The 22,466-nt window shown below is 45.9% G+C and overlaps 1 protein-coding gene across 1 annotated transcript in view; it reads left to right on the forward strand.

Annotated features, from left to right (window-relative positions):
- The first annotated feature begins 1,782 nt into the window (after positions 1 to 1,782).
- The window catches only part of LGALSL (galectin like), a 76,525-nt gene continuing 55,841 nt past the window's right edge, over positions 1,783 to 22,466 (forward strand). The window contains exon 1 of the mRNA XM_082251718.1: positions 1,783 to 2,039. Coding sequence (XP_082107844.1) covers positions 1,818 to 2,039 — 222 coding nt within the window. The 5' untranslated portion in view covers positions 1,783 to 1,817. The remainder of the gene's footprint in view (positions 2,040 to 22,466) is intronic.

A 22,466-nucleotide genomic window follows, 5' to 3' on the forward strand; every position in this document is an offset into this window, starting at 1 on the left:
GGCTGGATAAAGGCGTGTAAGGCTGGGTTCACATTAGCTGCGGCCGCGGCTCACATCTGGGGGTCCGGTGTGTCCCTGCTCACCATTTCAGGTGAGAATTAGGTCAGAATTTTGGGCTAAATTCCCACTTGAAATGGACTAGAAGATGCACAGGACCCTTCTACAATGCAGACTGCTGCCCCCCCCACAGAGGTGTGTGAACCGTCTTCATTGCCAGTCACACTCTCCTGTCATACGAATTGGATGCTGGGAAACCTGAATACAATTCGCATCAATGTGAACCCAATCTAAAGGGCCACAGTTTGGAGAGACCACTGCTCCAGAGGAATCCTGGGGTTCCATGGAGTGCTGTTGGAGAGAGGCGGCTGTAGAGGAACCCAGGCTGGGAAAGGCTGCTCTACATATTGCTGTGTTTTCATGAAAGGTAGCTCAGCAGAAGCCCCCCACAAAACAATGCCACACAGTTGGGGGCCATCATGATGCCAAAATTAATATCACCCTTTATTAAAAAGGAAGCAACCTATGAGGCAGCCAGGTATTAAAGGGATGGAAATGGGACCCCTACACATATACAGAAGGTGACCTTGCATAAGGAGCTTACACTCCCCAGCATGCAGGGTCTATAGGTACAGAGGTACACCTCCACAGCATGGGGGATCTCTAGGTATAGAGGTACACCTCCCCAGTATGGAGGGTCTCTAGGTATAGGGGTACCCCTCCCCAACATAGAGGGTCTCTAGGTACAGAGGTACACCTCCACAGCATTGGGGGTCTCTAGGTATAGAGGTACACCTCCCCAGCATGGAGGGTCTCTGGGTTTAGAGGTACAAATTCTGTATGGAGGGTCTCTAGCTATAGAGGTAAACCTCCTCAGCATAGAGGGTCTCTAGGTATAGAGGTACACCTTCTGTATGGGGGGATCTCTAGGTATTGAGGTACACCTCCTGTATGGGGGGTCTCTGGGTATAGAGGTACTCCTCCTGTATGGGGGGGGGTCTCTAGGTATAGGGGTACACCTCCTGTATGGGGGGGTCTCTAGGTAGGACTACACCTCCTGTATGGGGGTCTCTAGGTAGGGGTATACCTCCTGTATGGGGGGGGGGGTCTCTAGGTATAGGAGTACACCTCCTGTATGGGGGGGTTTCTAGGTAGGAGTACACCTCCTGTATGGGGGGGGGGGTCTCTAGGTAGGGGTATACCCCTTGTATGGGGGGGTCTTTAGGTAGGGGTATACCTCCTGTATGGGGGGGTCTTTAGGTAGGGGTATACCTCCTGTATGGGGGGGTCTTTAGGTAGGGGTATACCTCATGTATGGGGGTCTCTAGGTAGGGGTATACCTCCTGCATGGGGGGGTCTCTAGGTAGGGGTATACCTCCTGCATGGGGGGTCTCTAGGTAGGGGTACACCTCCTGTATGGGGGTCTCTAGGTAGGAGTACACCTCCTGTATTGGGGGGGTCTTTAGGTAGGGGTATACCTCCTGTATGGGGGTCTCTAGGTAGGAGTACACCTCCTGTATTGGGGGGTGTTTAGGTAGGAGTACACCTCCTGTATGGGGGGGGGTCTCTAGGTAGGGGTACACCTTCTGTATGGGGGTGTTTAGGTAGGGGTACACCTCCTGTATGGGGGGGGGTCTCTAGGTAGGAGTACACCTGTACATAGTAATGACATCTGTAGTAAGCCCTGATGCAATGTGTTTTCTATGAACATTCCGCCGCCCAGGCTGAGTCAGGGATGATAGAGGGATGAGCAGGGACACCGTGGGCCGGCCGGTGTGAGGTGGGTGCAGCACCCCGGTGTCAGGGCAGGGCGATGGGCGATGAATAGAGGTGAGGACAATCCTCAGGCTGCCAGCATCACAGATCTGTCCCCGGCTCCTCCTCCGCAATCACCGCCTCCCCCTCCCCGGTGCTGGAAGGAGCTTTCCCCCGATCTGCCAGCTCACATCCCGGAGCTGTGTGTCCTCTCCTCCGTCTACCGATCCTCCGTCCTCCCTCTGATCTACAAGATGGCGGGGTCCCTGGTGGAGAGGGAGACTATGGTGAGTCCGGGGGGGACACGGCTGGCAGGACAATGAATTCATCACGGTCAGGGGGAGGGGCATGCCATGGCAGCCTGGTGTGCCCAGCCTGTGACCCCCTGCATCTGTCACACTGTGACCTGTAGGCACTGCAAGAATTCCCTATAGCAGAGGAAGACTGGGGACCTGGGGATGGGAGATCACTCACTGGGACTATGGGGAGGTCAGCAGGTCACACTTGTAGCCTTCCCTCCCAATGACAGCTCCCATCTCTGTCCATATACTGTATATATATATCTATAGAGGGAGGGATGGATTCCTGTACACAGGAAGTCAGGGATGGTTTATCCTTCAGGATCCTGCAAGTGTGCTGTGCTGTAAATAAACACGCTTATTCCATAGACAGCGAGGGCCACCCAATACAGCGCCACACATTTGTAGAGTCGCAGGGCTTGCAATCTATTCATTGGTAGCACCGACACATGCAACAAATTCACGTAGATCTGATTATGCGACATTTTCCATGCATGGCATTATGGTTGCGACAGAGTTATTTAGATCTGATTATGCAACATTTTCCATGCATGGCATTATGGTTGCGACAAACTCATGTAAATCTGTTTATGCAACTTTTTCCATGCATGGCACTTTAGTTGCGACAGAGTCATGTAGATCTGATTATGCGACATTTTCCATGCATGGCACTATGGTTGCAACAGATGCATGTAAATCTGATTATGCAAAATTTTCCATGTACAGCATTATGGTTGCGACAAATTCATGAAGATCTGATTATGCAACTTTTTCCATCCACAGCACTTTGGTTGCAACAGAGTCACGTAGAACTGATTATGCAACATTTTCCATGCATGGAACCATGGTTGCGACAAATTCACGTAGCTCTGATTACGCAACATTTTCCATGCACGGCCCTATGGTTGCGACAGAGTCATGTAGATCTGATTATACGACATTTCCCATGCACGGCCCTATGGTTGCGACAGAGTCATGTAGATTTGATTATGGGACATTTCCCATGCACGGCCCTATGGTTGCGGCAGAGTCATGTAGATCTGATTATGGGACATTTTCCATGCACGGCCCTATGGTTGCGGCAGAGTCATGTAGATCTGATTATGCGACATTTTCCATGCACGGCACTATGGTTGCGGCAGAGTCATGTAGATTTGATTATGGGACATTTCCCATGCACGGCCCTATGGTTGCGGCAGAGTCATGTAGATCTGATTATGCGACATTTTCCATGCACGGCACTATGGTTGCGGCAGATTCATGTAGATCTGATTATGGGACATTTTCCATGCATGGCCCTATGGTTGCGGCAGATTCATGTAGATCTGATTATGGGACATTTTCCATGCACGGCACTATGGTTGCGACAGAGTCATGTAGATTTGATTATGGGACATTTCCCATGCACGGCCCTATGGTTGCGGCAGAGTCATGTAGATCTGATTATGCGACATTTTCCATGCATGGCCCTATGGTTGCGGCAGAGTCATGTAGATCTGATTATGGGACATTTTCCATGCACGGCACTATGGTTGCGACAGATTCCTGTAGATCTGATTATAGGACATTTTCCATGCCCAGCACTATGGTTGTGACAAATTCATAACAAAATATTACCAGATCGGTGATAAGGAAAGTGGAGGGATATAAGACCTCGCATGTGTTGGAGTAGATTGATGATTGTGTTGCTTGTATAATTCACCTTTTGCTGACTGATTGACACATGTATGTCAAGCCGCTGCACAAATGCATCCATGGATGTCTGAGGTTCGGTGAGTACGCTCCCAGCACGCTGACCACGATGTCTCTGACACTTTCAGACATGGCTTCTGATTGGGAACCAGCAGGACTTGCTCCTGACCATTGGGAGAGCCAGTCAGTGGTCACATGATAGAGAAGCCGCAGAGTCTCTGGGAATTAAAGCCCACCTAAAGGGCGACATGAAGGGGTTAACCCACATAACCATAAAGAGTGTCTACACCACTCTTTAGAAATCCGTTGTCAGTCTGGGTGACACGTTGGTGTGGATGATGGATTCATGTAGCTTTGGGAATCAGGTTCATAGATTTGGGGCAAGTAGCAGATGTGGAGGTGAGCTCCCTCCTAGCGCTGCAGCTGTCACACAGACAATGCCATGGCGGAGGAGTTTTGTAGCTGGGTGGGCAGAGCCTGATGGGGATTCAGAGACACTAGTTCCCCATCAGGTCCACTCCTCTTGTCATTGATAGCAATCAGTGGGCGGATCCATAGCTAATAGACAGTCTGCTATTGGCTATAGAATCTGCCCACTGCCTACTGTCAATCACAAGAAGAGAGTGGACCTGATGGGGAACTAGTCCCTCAGCTTCCCCATCAGGCTCCACCCACTGTCAATGCCACTGGTAGCTATAAGCCTGTTGCCTGTAATGCTGACAGTATCCTTGACAACCAGTGACAGGTGGGGGAGGAGAGGGGGTAGGCTAACATTCTGCTCTGTTACACAGTATACAGCAACAGGCACTCAACCTGTGTGTGTACTCTAACTTAAAGTGACATTAAACCTTTTTTTATTTATTAAAATAACATGTCTATACTTACCTGCTCTGTGTAATAGTTTTGCACAGAGCAGCCCCAATCCTCTTCTTCTGGGGTCCCCCCCTGCGCTCCATGCCCTTCCTCTTTGGCCAGTGCACCCACAGAAAACCGCTTTCCATTGGGGCACCTGTGTGGGCTCACTCCCGAGCTGCCCTGTCTGCATCTATTGACATGGATGGGGTGCCCCCTCCCACTCCCTCATCACAACATTTGATTGACAACAGCAGGAGCCAATGGCTTCCGCAGCTATCAATCTACCCAATGAAGAGGGAGACAGCGGCGAGAGCTCTCGTACACATCGCTGGATTGGATCAGGCTCAGGTAAGAAATAGGGGGGCTGGGGGGATCCACAGAAGTTTTTTTTTAACTTAATGCACAGAATGCATTAAGGTAAAAAAGCTTAAAACTTTAGAACCACTTTCAGTTAGGTACACATGGATCTAAATTCAACTGGTCCATCAGATTGTTAGATCAGCTTCTGTTGAACAGACCTGCTGGAAAACTTTCATCTATCCGTGGCTTGCAGCCAATCAGCTGCAGCGTTAATCAGGGTATTCTGACAGCAGAGAGTCCTTACTGTCAGAATATAATGTCCCGGGGGGATTCCTGCACCCACATAACTGGTGAAGATGCAGGAATCTGATTGTTTTTATGAACAGAAATAAAAGCTGCATGTACCCATCTATAGGTTGGGCCTCGATTTCTCCCAGTTTCATTATCTGGGAACTGGGGGTGTTTCTTTTTGAATTTACTGTAGCTACTGAAACTGGCAGCAGGGTTTCTTTATTCTGCCACAAGCCAATTTAAAGGGCCATAGCACAAGAAATATGTCGGTAGTGTTTTATTGAACTTCCCCCATTGTGTTGCATCTTGAGACAATTCTGGGATAACATTTGTATTTAGAGTACACCTTTTGTGACCCACTTTGCATTGTTTTCCTTTCTCCCATCTCCTTTTCCCCAATCAGACTCCTAAGTTTTTTTTTTTTTTTTTTAATACATTTTTTTGGATAATTTAACCCACACCTCCAGGTTTCTCATTCAGGTGGGGATTGTGTCCCTAACCTGCCTGCTGTCTCCTGGGGTTCAACACCCCAGGAACCTTCATGGAGATCTCTCGTACATGCGCAGCCCTGCATCATCAGGAGGCTGCTGTCTTTTCCTGATTAAAGCCAGCCCCTGATGACGTGCATGCGAGTGTCACATCTTTATCAGTGGCATATCATCATGTGGCCAGCTTTGTGCTGTTGGCGTTTGTTTTGATGCAATGTGTCCTGTTTTAAATTGAGACAGAAGTTTTTATTCCCCTCCAGGGTCACCTTAAGAACAATACCACAAGGTGATTTATGTCAGTTGCAGAATGACTTTGGTTAGCTTTTGTTCCTAGCAAAAATTGCTTCGCAGTCAATGAATGCCAAACGATTTACTTCTTGCAGCAATTGGAGGATGGCCAGGTTCAGTAGCTGCTCCTGTTATCCAATGGAGCCGCTATAGATCATGGCGCACCAGCAGTTTTCTAGCTGCATAGGCAAGCATTGTAGCCAGCTGCTACAGCAACTCTATAGATTGCTGAGAATTACGTTACAAAATAATCAGATGTGGATCTGCTACAAATTTCTCCTACAAAGTTGCTGGTGTGAAATAACCCGTGCCATGCTTGTTTACAATTGACAGGTGCCACAGATCGTAGGCTTATTCAGACTAGCCTGGGCACTAAAACGTATGTGCGCTGGTATGAGTGGTATAGGGGCAATGTGTTGTGTTGTTACAGTGCTTTGCACTGATTATTTTTTTAACTGTATTGAAAAGTCACACTTCATTTTATTCTATGCGCCGCAGCACATTGCAACATTGTGTGGCGAGGTGCGATGTGCTGCTTAAAAATGCAGATATGCACAGACCCAACACAGTTAACAGCGTGCACAGAAAACAATCTTTGTAAATCAAGGCATGTTGTACGAATGAATCTTTCTGACCAGCAGCACTTTTACATTCTATCATGTAGAGCTGCATGAATAATCGTTAAAAAATCGCGATCTTGATTCAACCCCCCCCCCCTCACGAACTTAATCCAGCATTTTATTTAGGGTTCATACAGTGCAGAGCCTTTCTCTGCTCACACAAAAAAAAAAAGCCTCTGGCAAATGCTTATCATCATTGCTCAGCACTGAGAAATAATTATAAACAATGTATCATTTGGTTCTTTTAGATCAAAGGGATGAACTTCGGTCTGTAAGGCTCCATTCACATATAGGCGTCTTGGATCGCCGGCAGAATTGCCGCGATTCTGCCTGCGATCTGGAACCAATGCAAGTCGCAGGATCCCCTTACAATTTCTGTGACTTGCAATAGCACTCCAAACGCGACACGATTTTGCCGTGATTGTCACCTGACGAATCTCGCAACAAAATCGCGGGATGCCTGTCGCCCAAAAGAAGTTCTTGCACTTTTTCTGGTGACAGGCGTCCCGCGATTCTGTTTGCACGATTTTACAGCGATTCGTCAAGCGACAATCGCGGCCAAATCACGCAAAGTTTGGGGTGCCATTGCAAGTCATGGGAATTGTATGGGTGTCCCGCGACTTGCAATGGTTCGGGATGGTGGGCAGAATCATGGCTATTCTGCCCCACGATCCGAGGTGCCTATATGTGAATGGAGGCTAAACGAGGTCAGTTTAACTACTTAAAGCAGAGTTCCACCCAAAAGTGGAACTTCCGCTTTAAGGCCTCCTGACGCCTGACATGTCATTTTTTTGTTCGGGGGTACCTAGATTTGAAAGGTACCCGCTCCCACTTCTGCTCGGGCCGCCTAGGCGGCTCAAGCGGAAATTCTTCTCTCCCCCTCCCTCCTTGCAATCTTCTGGGATTTCAGGTCCCAGAAGATTGGCTGTCCATGCAGCGGGATTTGTGCAAGCGCAGTGCGCACCTGGCTGTGAAGCCGCAAGCTGTCACAGCTTTGATAATGTGACTGGAGCACCCTGGGAATAGATAAGTATGAGCATCTTCCTTTTACAGTTAGTTAGAATAGGAGTTAGAAGGGGGGAGAAAGACGTTTTAGGCTTAGTTAGTTAGAGCTGTTGTTTCGTGCACTGGTCCAAATCATTTGGTGGAGGGGGGATTATGACGTGGGGTTGTTTTTCAGGGGTTAGGCTTGGCCCCTTAGTTCCAATGAAGGGAACTCTTAAGGCGTTGGCATACCAAGACATTTTGGACAATTTCATGCTCCCAACTTTGTGGGAACAGTTTGGGGATGGCCCCTTCCTGTTCCAACATGACTGCGCACAAAGCAAGGTCCATAAAGACATGGATGAGTGAGTTTGGGGTGGAAGAACTTGACCGGCCTGCACAGAGTCCTGACCTCAACCTGATAGAACACCTTTGGGATGAATTAGATCGGAGACTGCGATGCCAGGCTTTCTTGTCCACATCAGCGCCTGACCTCACAAATGCACTTCTGGATGAATGGTCAAACATTCCCATAGACACACTCCTAAACCTTGTAGACAGCCTTCCCAGAAGAGTTGAAGCTGCTATGGCTGCAAAGGGTGGGCAAACTCTATATTGAACCCTACAAACTAAGACTGGTATGCCATTAAAGTTCATGTGCGTGTAAAGGCAGGCGTCCCAATACTTTTGGTAATATAGTAAATCTGTTGGAAATGTTAATTTTGATACATGAGCAATTGGGAGGCAGTAAAAATGCGGATGAACTGCCTGTTTTCACCACCTCACTGCCCCCACGTGTGAATGAGGACTTAGAAGGAATGTAGTCACAATGGACAGCGGTACTGATTTTTGGGCTTGTTAAAAGAGAAGTATGGGGTTTGAGGTTATTGCACATCTATACTTACCTAAGTGGATGCAGCATCAGTCCAATGCTGCATCTGTCCCCTGGCTATTCTACACTGAGAACTGAGCGATCGAACACCGTTGATCGCTCGGCTCTGACAGCTCCCTGAGCAGAGAGCTGCTGACTGTTAGTCACAGCTCTCTCTTCTGCCCCCTCCTCGCTCACTGGAGTGCTGGGCTGTGGAGGGGCGGGGAGTGGCCAGCTCAGGCTCTCAGCGGCTTGCTGAGAGCCTGACCCAAGTGTCATTCCCGGAACCTAGCGGATCCCGACTCCGTGGTTGTGATGACGCGGTGCCTGGACTGACTTCTGTGACATATTGAAAATGAACGAATTGCACTCCTGTGATCCAGAGGAGATGTACAGCCAAAAATCTCCTTTAAAGTTGTCAGGTGCACTCGCATTTTAGTGCTATTGCTGTACATAAAACTAAACATCTCATTTAGCCACTAACTAGATAGTTCTAAGCATTTGATTTTTATTTCCTGTGAGCCGACTATACATTGTAATATGCATCCCCTGGGAGAGCCTGAAGTAAAGGATAGGGCTAAAAAATAGACAGCAGGCGTAAATTGAGTTTTACTGTAGTGCGCATATTAAATGATTTATTAAATGGTTTGTAAAGATTAAATTGTAATAGTCAGTTTCACATTATTATTTAATGTTCAAACCCTCCAGAGAGACATAACTCTATTTACCATTGTGGTCAGTGACGTTATCAGTGGCTCACATAGATGGCAAGGGCCCCTGTGCAGAGAAATGGTTGGGGTATATACCGTATATGCATGCCTTCTTACCATAGTGCCACCTGGGAAAAGTCTCAATCATTATCTCCCAAGGCACCTGCATGTTTAGCTTCTGTTTTGTGCCACAAATCACTGTTCGCTATGTTATTTAGATCAGCTGCTGCTTTCCTTTGAATGTCCAGTAGAACCGGCTTGGTGACATTGCCAGCAGGAATGACTTCAAAGTAGGGATCGACCAATATCGTTTCTATCATGGCCGATACTGATACTGATTTTCCAGCCACCCTTCAGGCCGATAGCTGATAGGTGCCGATATTCTGCACATTTTTAAATTTTTTATTTTTACAAAAAATATATATTTTTTTTCACTTTTATTGCTGTCACAAGGAATGTTAACATCCTTTGTGACAGTAATAGGCAGTGGCAGGTACTCTTTATGGAGGGATCTGGGGGTCTAAAAGACCCCAACCCCCTCCTCTGCACTTTAAAGCATTTAAAATGCCAAGTTTGGGTGTTTTAATTGCTGTAATTTTCTTTAAATCTGGCGCCTTTAAGGCTCCAGTACCCAGAAGTGATGTCATGACAGCGCGTCCGGGTCTTTACATCGGAGACCTGATCAGAGCAAAATGCGGCTTTGTTCGGTTCTTCGGCAAGCTGGCGTACGTTCCGGCTGGTCGCTCGGGTCTCCCACTGGGAGACCCGGGCGAGCCGCGGAAGGAGGCGGGAGGGGGGACATGCCCTCCCGCTCCTTGTAATGACAATCGAGTGGCTGCCATTACAAGAAAGCCGACCATCTGCTCTAAATAACGGTACTGGGGTGATGCATCTAGCTGCAGGCATCACTCCGGTACAACCACTTGAAGCAATTTCAGATATCGGCACGTTTGCCACTGATACCGAATATGGGCCTCCGACAATCGGTCGATCCCTACTTCAAAGTGATACCACAGCCTTTCCTTTTTAGATCTACAGGTATGGCTGCCATGTGGCTTCCCTGACACCCACTTGATGGGCACCTAGGGGCCCCATGTACAATTAGCCTAAGCAGTGTTCTATACCCAGGAGGTGACATAATATTTGTCATTGAGCAAGCCTTTATTCTCAGCCTGGGTAGCCTTTTATTGGAATGTCTTATGGTATAAGACTACTGATTGAAAACATTTAAGCAGCTTAAAGACATCACTCTATTGAGCATACCAATCCACATTTTCTGGACACGCCAATTATCGGTTCATTGTTTTGTGTTTCATTGGTATATTTTTATTGTGTTTGTCACTTAGAATTGTCACACTTATTTAATATTCCCTTGCTTAATTAAACAGTAAAAATTAAATCAGTCTCTTTTTCCCAGGGCTGGGCTCCCTGAATCGCATAAATAATTCATAGTCTGATTAGTAAGTAGGAATACATTGCACTGCACGACTACAAGACGACATACAAACCTGTAACATACTGTATACACATACAAAATATTGGATATACTTTTTTTATTTTTTCGAAACTCATGATTGTTTTAAGTAACAAAGCTTTGGCAGATTCATATATCAATTATGGGCTCAAAAAGATGATGATGTAAATACACTATATAGTCAAAAGTATTGGGACGCCTGCCTTTACATGCACATGAACGTTATTGGCATCCCAGTCTTAGTCCGTAGGGTTCAATGTTGAGTTGGCCCACCCTTTGCAGCTATAACAGCTTCAACTCTTCTGGGAAGGCTGTGCACAAGGTTTAGGAGTGTGCCTATAAGAATGTTTGACCATTCTTCCAGAAACGCATTTGTGAGGTCAGGCACTGATATGGTTGAGAAAGCCTGGCTTGCAGTCTCTGTTCTAATTCATCCCAAAGGTGTTCTATCAGGTTGAGGTCAGGATTTTGTGCAGGCCAGTCAAGTTCCTCCACCCCAAACTCACTCATCCATGTCTTTATGGACCGTGCCTATAATAGTGTTGTTATAAGGCAGCACAAAGCCCTAAAATGTACGCATTGTGATAGTTTTATTCTTATTTTGGTTTCCTCCTTTGGCTATTTCTAGCTAAAGGGAAACTTTGTGCAAAGAATTTGGAAAACCCGTTATAGTTCAACAAACCTTCTACATACTGTATATGAGAACCAATTGGGCTGCTTTATGGAACCAGTTTTGTCATTTAAGCAACACTGCCAGATCTGCCAAATCCACGACTTCCAATGCAGCAGCTACAGTACAGGTTGGTCAATGACAGTTAAAAACACCCCCAGTCTACTGATTAGACCAGGGATTCCCAAACTACGGCCCTCCAGTTGTTCAGGAACTATAATTCCCATCATGCCTAGTCATGTCTGTGAATGTCAGAGTTTTCCAGTGCCTCATGGGATGTGTAGTTCTGCAACAGCTGCAGGGCCGTAGTTTGGGAATCCCTGGATTAGACAATGAAGGAGAAGCAACCCAAAGATGAGGGCACTCTTCACTTAGGGCTCTTTCACACGGGCTTTCCGTGTGAAAGGTCCGCTGCGGGACTTTTTTTTTTTTTTTCACGGAGCGGATGACATTTCTGTCATCCGCTCCGTAGGTCCGCATATCATCCCATCCGTTTGCGGATAATATGCGGACCTAATGTAAGTCTATGGGGGATTGCGGATGTCAGCGGATGACACCGCTGACATCCGATTTTCCTTCCTTTCCGTTTTTTGAACGGAACAAAAATAGGATTTTTTCTGTTCCAAAAAACGGAACAGAACTGACAGGAGGAAAATCGGATGTCAGCGGATGGTATTCCGCTGACATCCGCAATGCCATAGACTTACATTATGTCCGCAAATCATCCGCAAAAAAATAGGATGATTTGCGGACATACGGAGCGCCCGTGTGAAAGGGCCCTTATTCTACACTGTAAACACGGGCTCTGCTGCAGTGCATGATTGGCCCCTAGAGCTAACCCTCTCTCCCAATGCACTCGACAGGGAATTATAAGAGGCTGCTAACATGACAAAGTCAGGTTCTTAGACATGCTGCACTTTAATTAAAGGCATTCAATTACCATATTTAGAAAGAAATTCCAGGTATGGATATTTCATACAAAGTTACATTGGTCCAGCTTGGAGCATTGCAACTATGCATATACTGTAACTGGACAATGCCCTTGAAGCTGGAAATCACTGAAATAGACACCACTACCCAGTAATCTCTACTTGCTTCTAAGAGCTGCACCAAGCGGCTTCCCTGCATCATTATTTTTTCTTTTTTTTAATTCTTTACTTAGACAAAGAAGAATACACAAACATGTTCAAATTGAGCCACATTTTGAGTATTGCTCTTGTCTATTCTGAGCAGTAAAACACTTAGACCCGCTTCACACTGCCACGACTTGTCAGGCGACTTGGCCGCCTGACAAGTCGTGCTCCATTCTGTGCAATGGAACCGTTCTAATCAGAGAGACTCAAGTCGCTCCGACTTAGAAAAAGGTTCCTGCACTACTTCGGGGCGACATCGGAGCGGCTTGCATTGACTTCTATTATAGAAGGCGTTTGCAAGCCGCGATGAAGTCGTGCTGCACGGGGCAGCTCAAAGTCGGGGACTTTGAGCCTCCCCAGTGTGAACCGGCTCTAAGTCCTCTATCCTGTTCATGTCTTCTACTTTGTTTAGCTACAATGAGACAGAAGGGGGGTAAGGATCCTTCCATCTTAAGGCGATGCAGTCTTTGGCAGCTTTTAGCAAATGGCGAAGGACCGACTTTTCGTAAGTTCTAACAGGAATGTCAGAGTATTGAAGAAGAAAGAAGGCAGGGTAATCTGGGACCAGATAATCCTTGAACTTTTAGATTGGTCTTTGCTCCTCTATCCAAAAATGGTCTAATTTTGGACACAACCAAAAAAGGAACATCCACCGTCCCTCCAAACATCTCCAGCAGTGGTCTGAGACTCCATTCTGAACACAGGAGGTTGGTCGCTTGGCATGGGTGCTATATGCAGGACATTTTGCATTAATTTAGAAAAATGCAAAACACGCTCTGAACTTAGCCAAATCCTCACGGTGAGAGGGTATCAACAACAGAGGCAGTACTGTCAGTTCAGAAAGCGGTGGGCATGGTGTAGGTGTAGCCAGGTGCTGATATAGAGGCTTGTGAGTCACCAGTGGCAATGCTCATAGCCACATCCCTCGCACGTAGGCACAGCAACTCTGCTCTGAATTTTGGAACAGTGCAGCATAGTTGTCACAATCACAGCTGTTTTAAGTGGACTTCACTGGTAGGATGAACAGGGATTTGTAGGACTTTGCAATGGTATTAACAGAATGTAAGTGCTTATAATTAAGTATTGCAGCACAAATCTTTGACAGTGAGAGTCCATAGTTAGGCCCCTTTCACACATATGGCCTGTTCAGTTCTTCAGTTCAGTCACGTCAAATGTATCCGTTTTCCATCCGTTTTCATCCTTTTTTTTGTCAGTTGTCATCCGTTTTTCATCCGTTTTTCATCCGTTATCATCTGTTTTTCATCAGTTGTCATCCGTTTTCATTATTTTTTTATCAGTTTTTATCTGTTTTTCATCCGTTGTCATCCGTTTTTCATCCGTTGTCATCCGTTTTCATCCTTTGTCATCCGTTTTTCATCCGTTGTCATCCTTTTTTGTCCGATCCGTTTTTTTGACGGATGAAAAATAGGGCATTCATCTGTTCAAAAAAACGGACATTGACGGAAGCGGATGAAATCGGATGTTAACTGAATATCATCCGTTGTCATCCGTTTTTACATAGAGATGCATTGATGTCCGTTTTTCATCCATCAACGGATGGATGAAAAATGGACAAACTGATAGCATGTGTGAAAGGGGCCTTATATCTGTCTGTAGTTCAGTGCTAAAGAAATTTAAATAAGAAATATAAAATAACAAAAAACTACCTTAGCAAGAAGCCTAGAGAGTTTAGAAAACCAGAAATATGGTAGCATTAGCCAGGAGGTGAAGGGTTATGATTAAACAATTTTTTTCGTGAAATGTGTTACCCATGCTGCCTTTTCTATGTACGGTGGGTTTGTAATGTCTTTTATAGGTTTTACACATTAACCACTTAAGTCTCGGAAGGTCTACTCCCCTTCCTGACCAGGCCTTTTTTTACGATATGCCACTGCGTTACTTTAACTGCCAACTGCGCTGACGTTGCAACACTGTACCCAAATTAAAGGTATTTCCTTTTTTGCCCACAAATAGAGCTTTCTTTTGGTGGTATTTGGTCACCTCTGCGGTTTTTATTTTTTTGCGCTATAAACCAAAAAAGAAAAATAAAATTTTGAAAAAGAAAAACAATATTTTTTACTTTATTCTATAAAACATACCCAATAAAAAAGTTTAAAATCAAATTTATTTATCAATGTAAGCCAATATGTATTCTGCTGCATATTTTTGGTAAAAAAATCCCAATAAGCGTATATTGATTGGTTTGCAAAAAGGTTATAGCGTCTACAAACAATGGATATTTTTATAGAATTTTTATTCCTTTACTTTTTTTACTAGTAATGGCGGCGATCAGCGATTTTTAGCGGGACTGTGACATTGCGGTAGACAAATTGGACACCTAACTGACACTTTTGACACTTTTTTGGGGACCAGTGACACTAATACAGTAATCAATGCTAAAATATATTCACTCTCACTGTACTAATGACAGTGACACTGGCAGGGAAGGGGTTACCATCAGGGGCAATCAACGGTTTAAGTGTGCTCCTAGGGCAGTGATGGTGAACCTTGGCACCCCAGATGTTTTGGAACTACATTTCCCATCATGCTCAACTACACTGCAAAGTGCATGAGCATCATGGAAAATGTAGTTCCAAAACAGCTGGGGTGCCAAGGTTCCCCATCACTGTCCTAGGGAGTGCTTTCTAACTGTGTGGGGAGTGGCTTACCTGGAGGAAGAAAGAGATCAGTGTTTCTGCCTAAAGTGATTAAAGACAAACAGGTGCTGCGCCAGAAAAAAACTCTACTGTTGAAGTCAGCGCCCATTCGCCCAATAGGCTTAGACGTAACGCGTATAGGGGACGGAGCCTTCCCTGCTGCTTGCTCGATGTATCCTCTCAGTTGTGCGATCTCATTGTTACAAGCATGACTCCAAGTGGCTGTTTGTGAGTATATTGATTTTAATAAACGGCTGTTATCAGCTTATCCGCACGGAAAGCATTAGATTTCTTTTTGCTTCTTTTCTTATGTGGTGATCTCTATGTGCCCTGTGTGAAAGCGGCACCATCGCTGTAACCTTGTCCCTGTGCATCCGTCTGAGACCTCCTTACCATTTGGTGACCTCTGCCTGTGACCCCAGAGGGGTAAAAAAGCTGTTTTTGACTCAGTGGTCTGGGTCAAATCTTAAGGTGAGAGGCTTTGATCTCTGGTGGCGGTGGAGTGAAGCACAATACCATATATTAATCACTTCTGTGGTGGCCATTACTTTGAGGATTGGAATGCACCTATTTATGGACATTTCATTTCATGATTTTGAGTGTATGCACGTATTGATTTATTGACACTTATTTATTTTTTGATTTTTTGTGTGATAATGGGAAGCACTTATGATTTAAGGTCATTGAGTTTGCTTATTATTTACACATATTGTCATTATACACATTATTTTTTGACATATTCACTATTCATTTTTCTGGCGCAGCCCTGGTTTGTCTTTAATTACTTATATTGTGGAAGTGGATAACGCTATCTGATGGTGGCTGCCGGATATATTTTTTTCAAATTTTTTTTTCTCTATTTATTTCACATAACTGTGCTGATAGCTTTTTTGCACATTTTTTGCCTAAAGTGGTTGTAAACCCACCCCTATACTTTGTACCTATAGGTAAGCCTATAAGGCTTACCTATTGGTACTGTAAATATCTCCAAACCTGTACTGTTTAGGAGTTATTTCCATTGCATGCAGCCGAGGATGTTACCGGCGCATGCGCTCTGAAGAAATGACAGCCCGTGCCGTTTCTTCAGAGCCCTGTGCTGTAACCGGCGGCTTCCGCACGGGAGTGACGTCACGCGGCTCCGGCCAGTAACACAGCGGGAGTCTGCAGACCCAAAAAGATAGATGCGGCCGCCAGCGGGGACAATGCGGGCTTCGTTTGCAGGTAAGTGTCACATAATGTGCTAATATGCGATGCATACTAGCACATTATGCATTTACTTTGCAGGGAAGAAAAAAAACTAAAAAAAACGGAAGACTTTACTTCCTCTTTAACCTTGTATACAGGTGGTCTGCCTCTCCTGTGAACATTTGGTGGGTCCTGGCGGACATTGCGTCCACCGGACCTGCTGATTGGCTCCCGCTGTGTCCAGTCACAGCTGGAGCAGGTCGCCCGCGGCGCACACGCACGCCCCAGACCCTATGCATGAAATCATGTAGAGGTACGTGATTTCGCGCAAGAAGGCTGCCCTGCTGCAGTATATCTGCGTAGGTTGGTCTATAAGTGGTTTAAACCCATTTTCTCTCAAGCCCTATGGTGCGGTCTATCTTCTGCTATGCCCAGGCCACGGACTGGACCAGCACCTTGCCATTCAGAGAGGGGATTGTTTTCACCTGGAGCGGTGTTGCTCATTCATTATTGTATGCCAGGAGATGAGGACGTACATGAAGGATCCACAAAGCCAAGAAAAAGGAATATATTCATTGTGTTGGGATGACTAAAAGTCTGTTAGCACATTGAATGAAAAATATAAATGCTGTTTGTATTGGAGCTTAACACAGCACCACACGAATAGTTTACCATGATGGGATTTTAGATATTCAGAATGTACGCCATTGTACAGAATGCATTCTTTTTCATTTTGTCACATGGAAAAGTCATGCATGGATCAAAATACTGTCAATCAGTTTGTGGCCTGTTGTGACATTTAATTATTTGTGAAAATATGTGTGACCTTTGGTGAGAGAATGACACTTCATAGTCACGTGACTGTTCCCATTCTGCCAATTTAAACTGCTCATTAAAGTGCATGTGTTGGGATTATATATTATATATACAGTATATGGGCTTGTACATGTAAAATCCTTATCCATCTGGTGTTTCAGTTTGAAGTGCCCATGATGGAGTTCCCTTCAGGTCTTTCCTAAGTAGGGGGCCCCTCCAGGAGTAAGCCATTAAAGAGGATGAGGGCTGCCGGATTAATGCAGACAGTGTAGAACACATTCATTTTTTGTATTTTAATGCATTGCAAATAACACAAAATGCTCATGTGTACAGAGCTATTCATACATAAAATAGTCTGTTCTATAATGTAAAGTCTCAGATGCTGCCAGAACCCTTATATACAAAGATTTAGTGCAAAATAGTGATGTCTAAATCATGAAGCATGCCTAGGGCCTCATACACACAGACACTTACAGGCAGGGTTTTTTTTCGGTGGGAACATGGTTCTGACACCTCCAGCGCTGATTGTATCTAATGGCAAAGGGTGGTAGGGTGTGCTGGAGGTTCTGTTGACACTGGCTGCTGGTGAATCTATTGTCCCTGGGGGAGATCAATTGTTGCAGGGGGTCTATCGTTGCTGGTGGGGGATCTAATATTGCTGGGGTTTAAATTGTTGCTGGGGGATCTACTGGCCAGGGAAGGGCCCATTAATGCTGGCTATAGGGGAGATTTATTGTTGTTGAGGGGGGGATCTACTGTTGTTGGCTGAAGATTTATTGTTGCGGTGGGTCTATTGTTGCTGGGGGATCTATTGATGCTGGGAGGGTCTATTGTTGCTGGGAGGGTCTCTTGTTGCTTGGGGGATCTAGTGTTGCTGGCTGCAGGAGATCTCGTGTTGCTGGCTGCAGGAGATCTCGTGTTGCTGGCTGCAGGAGATCTTGTGTTGCTGGCTGCAGGAAATCTCGTGTTGCTGGCTGCAGGAAATCTCGTGTTGCTGGCTGCAGGAGATCTCCTGTTGCTGGCTGCAGGAGATCTCGTGTTGCTGGCTGCAGGAGATCTTGTGTTGCTAGCTGCAGGAAATCTCGTGTTGCTGGCTGCAGGAAATCTCGTGTTGCTGGCTGCAGGAAATCTCGTGTTGCTGGCTGCAGGAGATCTCGTGTTGCTGGCTGCAGGAGATCTCCTGTTGCTGGCTGCAGGAGATCTCCTGTTGCTGACTGCAGGAGATCTCGTGTTGCTGGCTGCAGGAGATCTTGTGTTGCTAGCTGCAGGAGATCTTGTGTTGCTAGCTGCAGGAAATCTCGTGTTGCTGGCTGCAGGAGATCTCGTGTTGCTGGCTGCAGGAGATCTCGTGTTGCTGGCTGCAGGAGATCTATTGTTGCTGGCTGCAGGAGATCTCGTGTTGCTGGCTGCAGGAGATCTCGTGTTGCTGGCTACAGGAGATCTCGTGTTTCTGGCTGCAGTAGATCTCATGTTGCTGGCTGCAGGAGATCTCGTGTTGCTGGCTACAGGAGATCTCGTGTTTCTGGCTGCAGTAGATCTCATGTTGCTGGCTGCAGGAGATCTCGTGTTGCTGGCTGCAGGAGATATATTGTTGCTGGCTGCAGGAGATCTATTGTTGCTTTTCTTGTTATCATTAACAAATTACTTCATACCACAAAATTATACTTGGGTCTCTAAAAGGGGTGGTGCTGGGATGTGGGTAGGGGGTGGACCAAAGAACGGTGCCAGAAGGTGGGTAGGGGCAGAGACATGCATTAAGCATAATATTTCTACACCCAGAAGACATCTGCAGTGTACAGCTGCCCATAGTAATGAATGACTGTAATCTAGCTGTAGGTGAGTAAACTCAATCCTTTTGTGGTTCTAGGGATTTACAGCCATGCACATGTATACAAGCCACTCTATTTATTACCATGGGTAGCTGTACACTACAGCTATATCTCCCGGGCACAGGAATTGTGAAGTATTTTATGCTGAACTTCAAAAAGATTGTACCCATAGATTAATAGAGACCAAACTGGATGTATTGTATATTAACTCTTCCACCCCTATATAATCATATAAGTGACTACCTTTTTCCATAGAACACCTTTCCTCTTATCACTGTGTCCTCTCTGCTTATTGCTCAGCTCCGCTTCCCATGAAGGACCTCATAAGTTTTATCCAAATGATCAGCACTGATGCATACTAATATTATTATACAGGATTTATATAGATTACACAGCACTTTAGAACATTAAAGGGAGACAGTACAGTTACAATACAATAAAATACAAGAGGGTTAAGTGCCGGTTCACACTAGCACGACTTGTCAGGCGACTTGGTCAGTCTGGCAAGTCGTGCACCGTCGCGGTCATTGAGTAGTATTGGACAGGTTCTAATAGGAGCGACACAAGTCGCTCCGACTTACAAAAAGGATCCAGTACTACTTCGGGGCGACCTGGAGGCGACTTGCATTGACTTCCATTATGTGAAGTCCGTGCAAGTCGCGGCAAAGTCGCGCTGCACGCGACTTCACAGGTCGCCCCCTAAGTCGGAGCAACCTAATGTGAACGGGGGCTAAGAGGGCCTTGCTCATAAGAGATTACAATCTAGGAAGATGAGGCAAGTGGTACAAAAAGTTATAGCTATGAGGGATGAGCTGATAGAAGTGATAAAAGTTTAGTTGGAGGCGTGATAGGCTTCCTTAAAGAGGTGAGTTTTCAGGGATTGCCTGAAGGGAGCCAGAGTAGGAGATAGCTGGTAGAGACAGATTGAGGTAGAGAGTTCCAGAGGATAGGTGTGGCTCTGAAGAAGTCCTGGAGAAGAGCATGGGAGGAGGACACAATGGAGCTTCAGAGTAGGAGTTCTGGAGAGGAGAGGACAGTTTGGGTGATATTTATAGACAAGATTGGTGATGTAGCTCAGGGCAGAGTTGTGAATGGCTTTGTATGTTCTACTTAGTATTTTGAATTTAATTTAATGTTCTCCATAAACTGAGTTGCTCCAGCCGTCAGCGTATATCACATTAAAAGGTTCAGTGCATCATAGAGCTAATGGCTAGTGTTTGATGGCCCTTGAAAATTTCGACCAGGCCTGCTACTTGAATGGAATTCCAGATGTATTAAATAGGTTTCTTTCATCGCAAATCAGATAAAATAGGCCGCACACCGATGACGTTTTGCTCCAGTTAGGTGTATCAGACTGACAGCACACATTACAGCCTCTTACCTGAAGCCATGTCAATAACGCATTTCACCCACAACAGAGCTTAATCATAGGGACGATCCGTATGATTAAGCCCTGTTATGGTTGAAATCTGTTAGAGGCATGGCTTTGGGGGGACTGTAGTGTGTGCTGTCAGTCTAATAAACATAACTGGAGCAAAACGTCATTGGTGTGCGGCCTATTTTATCTGATTTGCAGCAAGTGATGGGCTCCTGGGCTTTGGAGCACCTGGCTGGCATCCATGGGATTCAGGAGGATACAAGTTGTTTCCGAGTAGTGACACAAGTTGTGCTTATAAAATCAAATATATGCAAACAATAGAATCTACAGAAACCTTTGTTTGTATTGTTCTTTTATACATTCCTACATAATAAAATAGTTTTAGGGCTGACTCATACCAGATATGCAGTCCAGTGTATTTTTTATTCTTTATCAAAAACAAATAGACAGTCTTTTAAAGCGGAGTTCCACCCAAAAGTGGAACTTCTGCTTTATGTGCTCCCGACCCCCTGACATGCCACATTTGGCATGTCATTTTTTTTGGGGGGGAGCTGGCAACTAGATTTGACAGGTACCCGCTCCCACTTTCGCCCGAGTCGTCTAGGCGGCTTGAGCAGAAGTTCTCCTCTCCCCCTCCCTCCCTGCAATCCTCTGGGATACGTCACAGGTCCAAGAAGATTGCCCAGCCATTCACGACGCACAGGGTGACTTGCACATGCGCAGTGTGCACTCGGCTGTGAAGCCGCAAGCTGTTACAGCCGGGTGTCCACACTAGTGATGCCGGCTCCGGGAAGAGCTGGGGGAGAGAACTAAAGCTTCGGGCAGGCCGCATCACTGGATCATAGGACAGGTGAGTGTGTGTTTAATTAAAGGCAGCAAGCAGTTTGCTATGGGGGCACCTGAGCTAAGCTTCAACTCTGTGTGTCTATTCAGACACGGAGCTGCCGTTTGGCCCCACCCCCTCTCTCTCCTGATTGGCTAACTGACTTTGATTGACAGCCGAGGGAGCCAATGGTGCCGCTGCTGTGTCTCAGCTAATCAGGAGGGAGAGTCCTGGACGGCCGAGGGACTTGTGCACATTGCTGGAGGAAAATTTGGCTCAGGTAAGTATTAGGGGGTGCTGGGAGGGCTGCTACACACAGAAGGCTTTTTTTCTTAATGGATAGAATGTATTAAGATAAAAAACCTTCTGCCTTTACAACTCCTTTAACACGGATTCCAATGGCCCTAGTTTACATTAGTGCAGTCAGCAAAAGTAGAACGTTGCATTTTTTATGTATGGAATGCATCTGGAACGTGGCAAAATGCATAAAAAATGCACAGGAACTTACATGTCCTCAATTAAAGAGGAGCTCCAGTCTAGGCAAAAAATGAAAAGTGAGCAGCTACTTATACTGTAGCTGTTGACTTTTAATATAAGGACACTTACCTGTCCGTGGATCCAGCAATGTTGGCACCCAAGCCGCTTCTTCAATTGGCTTCAGGGGCAGGCATGGGCATCTTAGGTAAGGGAAACCAGCAGTGAATCCTTCTAGCTTCACTGCCGGTTTCCTACTGCGCATCCACGAGTCGCGCTGTTCTTTGTGAATGGCCCGCAGTCTTCTAGGTCCTGTGATGTGTCCCAGAAGGCTGTGGGGGGGGGAGGAGGAGGGGCCGGACGTACTTGTGGATTTTCACAGCGATCTGACCTGGAAGTGGGAGCGGGTTCCTGTCAAAGCCAGGTAGCATTCCCCCCCAAAAAGTGCCAAATGTGGCAGTGGAGGAGGTGCAAAGAAGCAGAGCTTCCCCTTTTGGGTGGAGGAAAAAAGGGGCAAAATGCACCGGAACGCATCAAAAATGCATCAGCACAAACATGTTCTCCACTGAGATAAAGAAAAAAAAAAAGAGGGGCAAAAAAGCTACTGGAACGCATCAAAAACGCACAGCAATGCATCCAAAATGTATTTTCAGAAACGCACCTGGAACACATACATTGTGGTGGGAACCGACCCTGAAGAAACAAGTGTTCCTTACCACCAGTTCTAATTCCAGATTAAACTTTTCCTACCGCATGCGTCCTTCATTGAGGACAACAGGTTCAATTTTCTATCCTTCCCCTGCAATTTTTCTCTTCAATACGGTTGAAAGCGATTGTCGATCTGTGCCCATTAACCATTCAAAAATCGAATTAATAA

This window comes from Pelophylax lessonae (assembly GCF_965119305.1).
Source record: "Pelophylax lessonae genome assembly, chromosome: 3".
Lineage (NCBI taxonomy): Eukaryota > Metazoa > Chordata > Amphibia > Anura > Ranidae > Pelophylax > Pelophylax lessonae.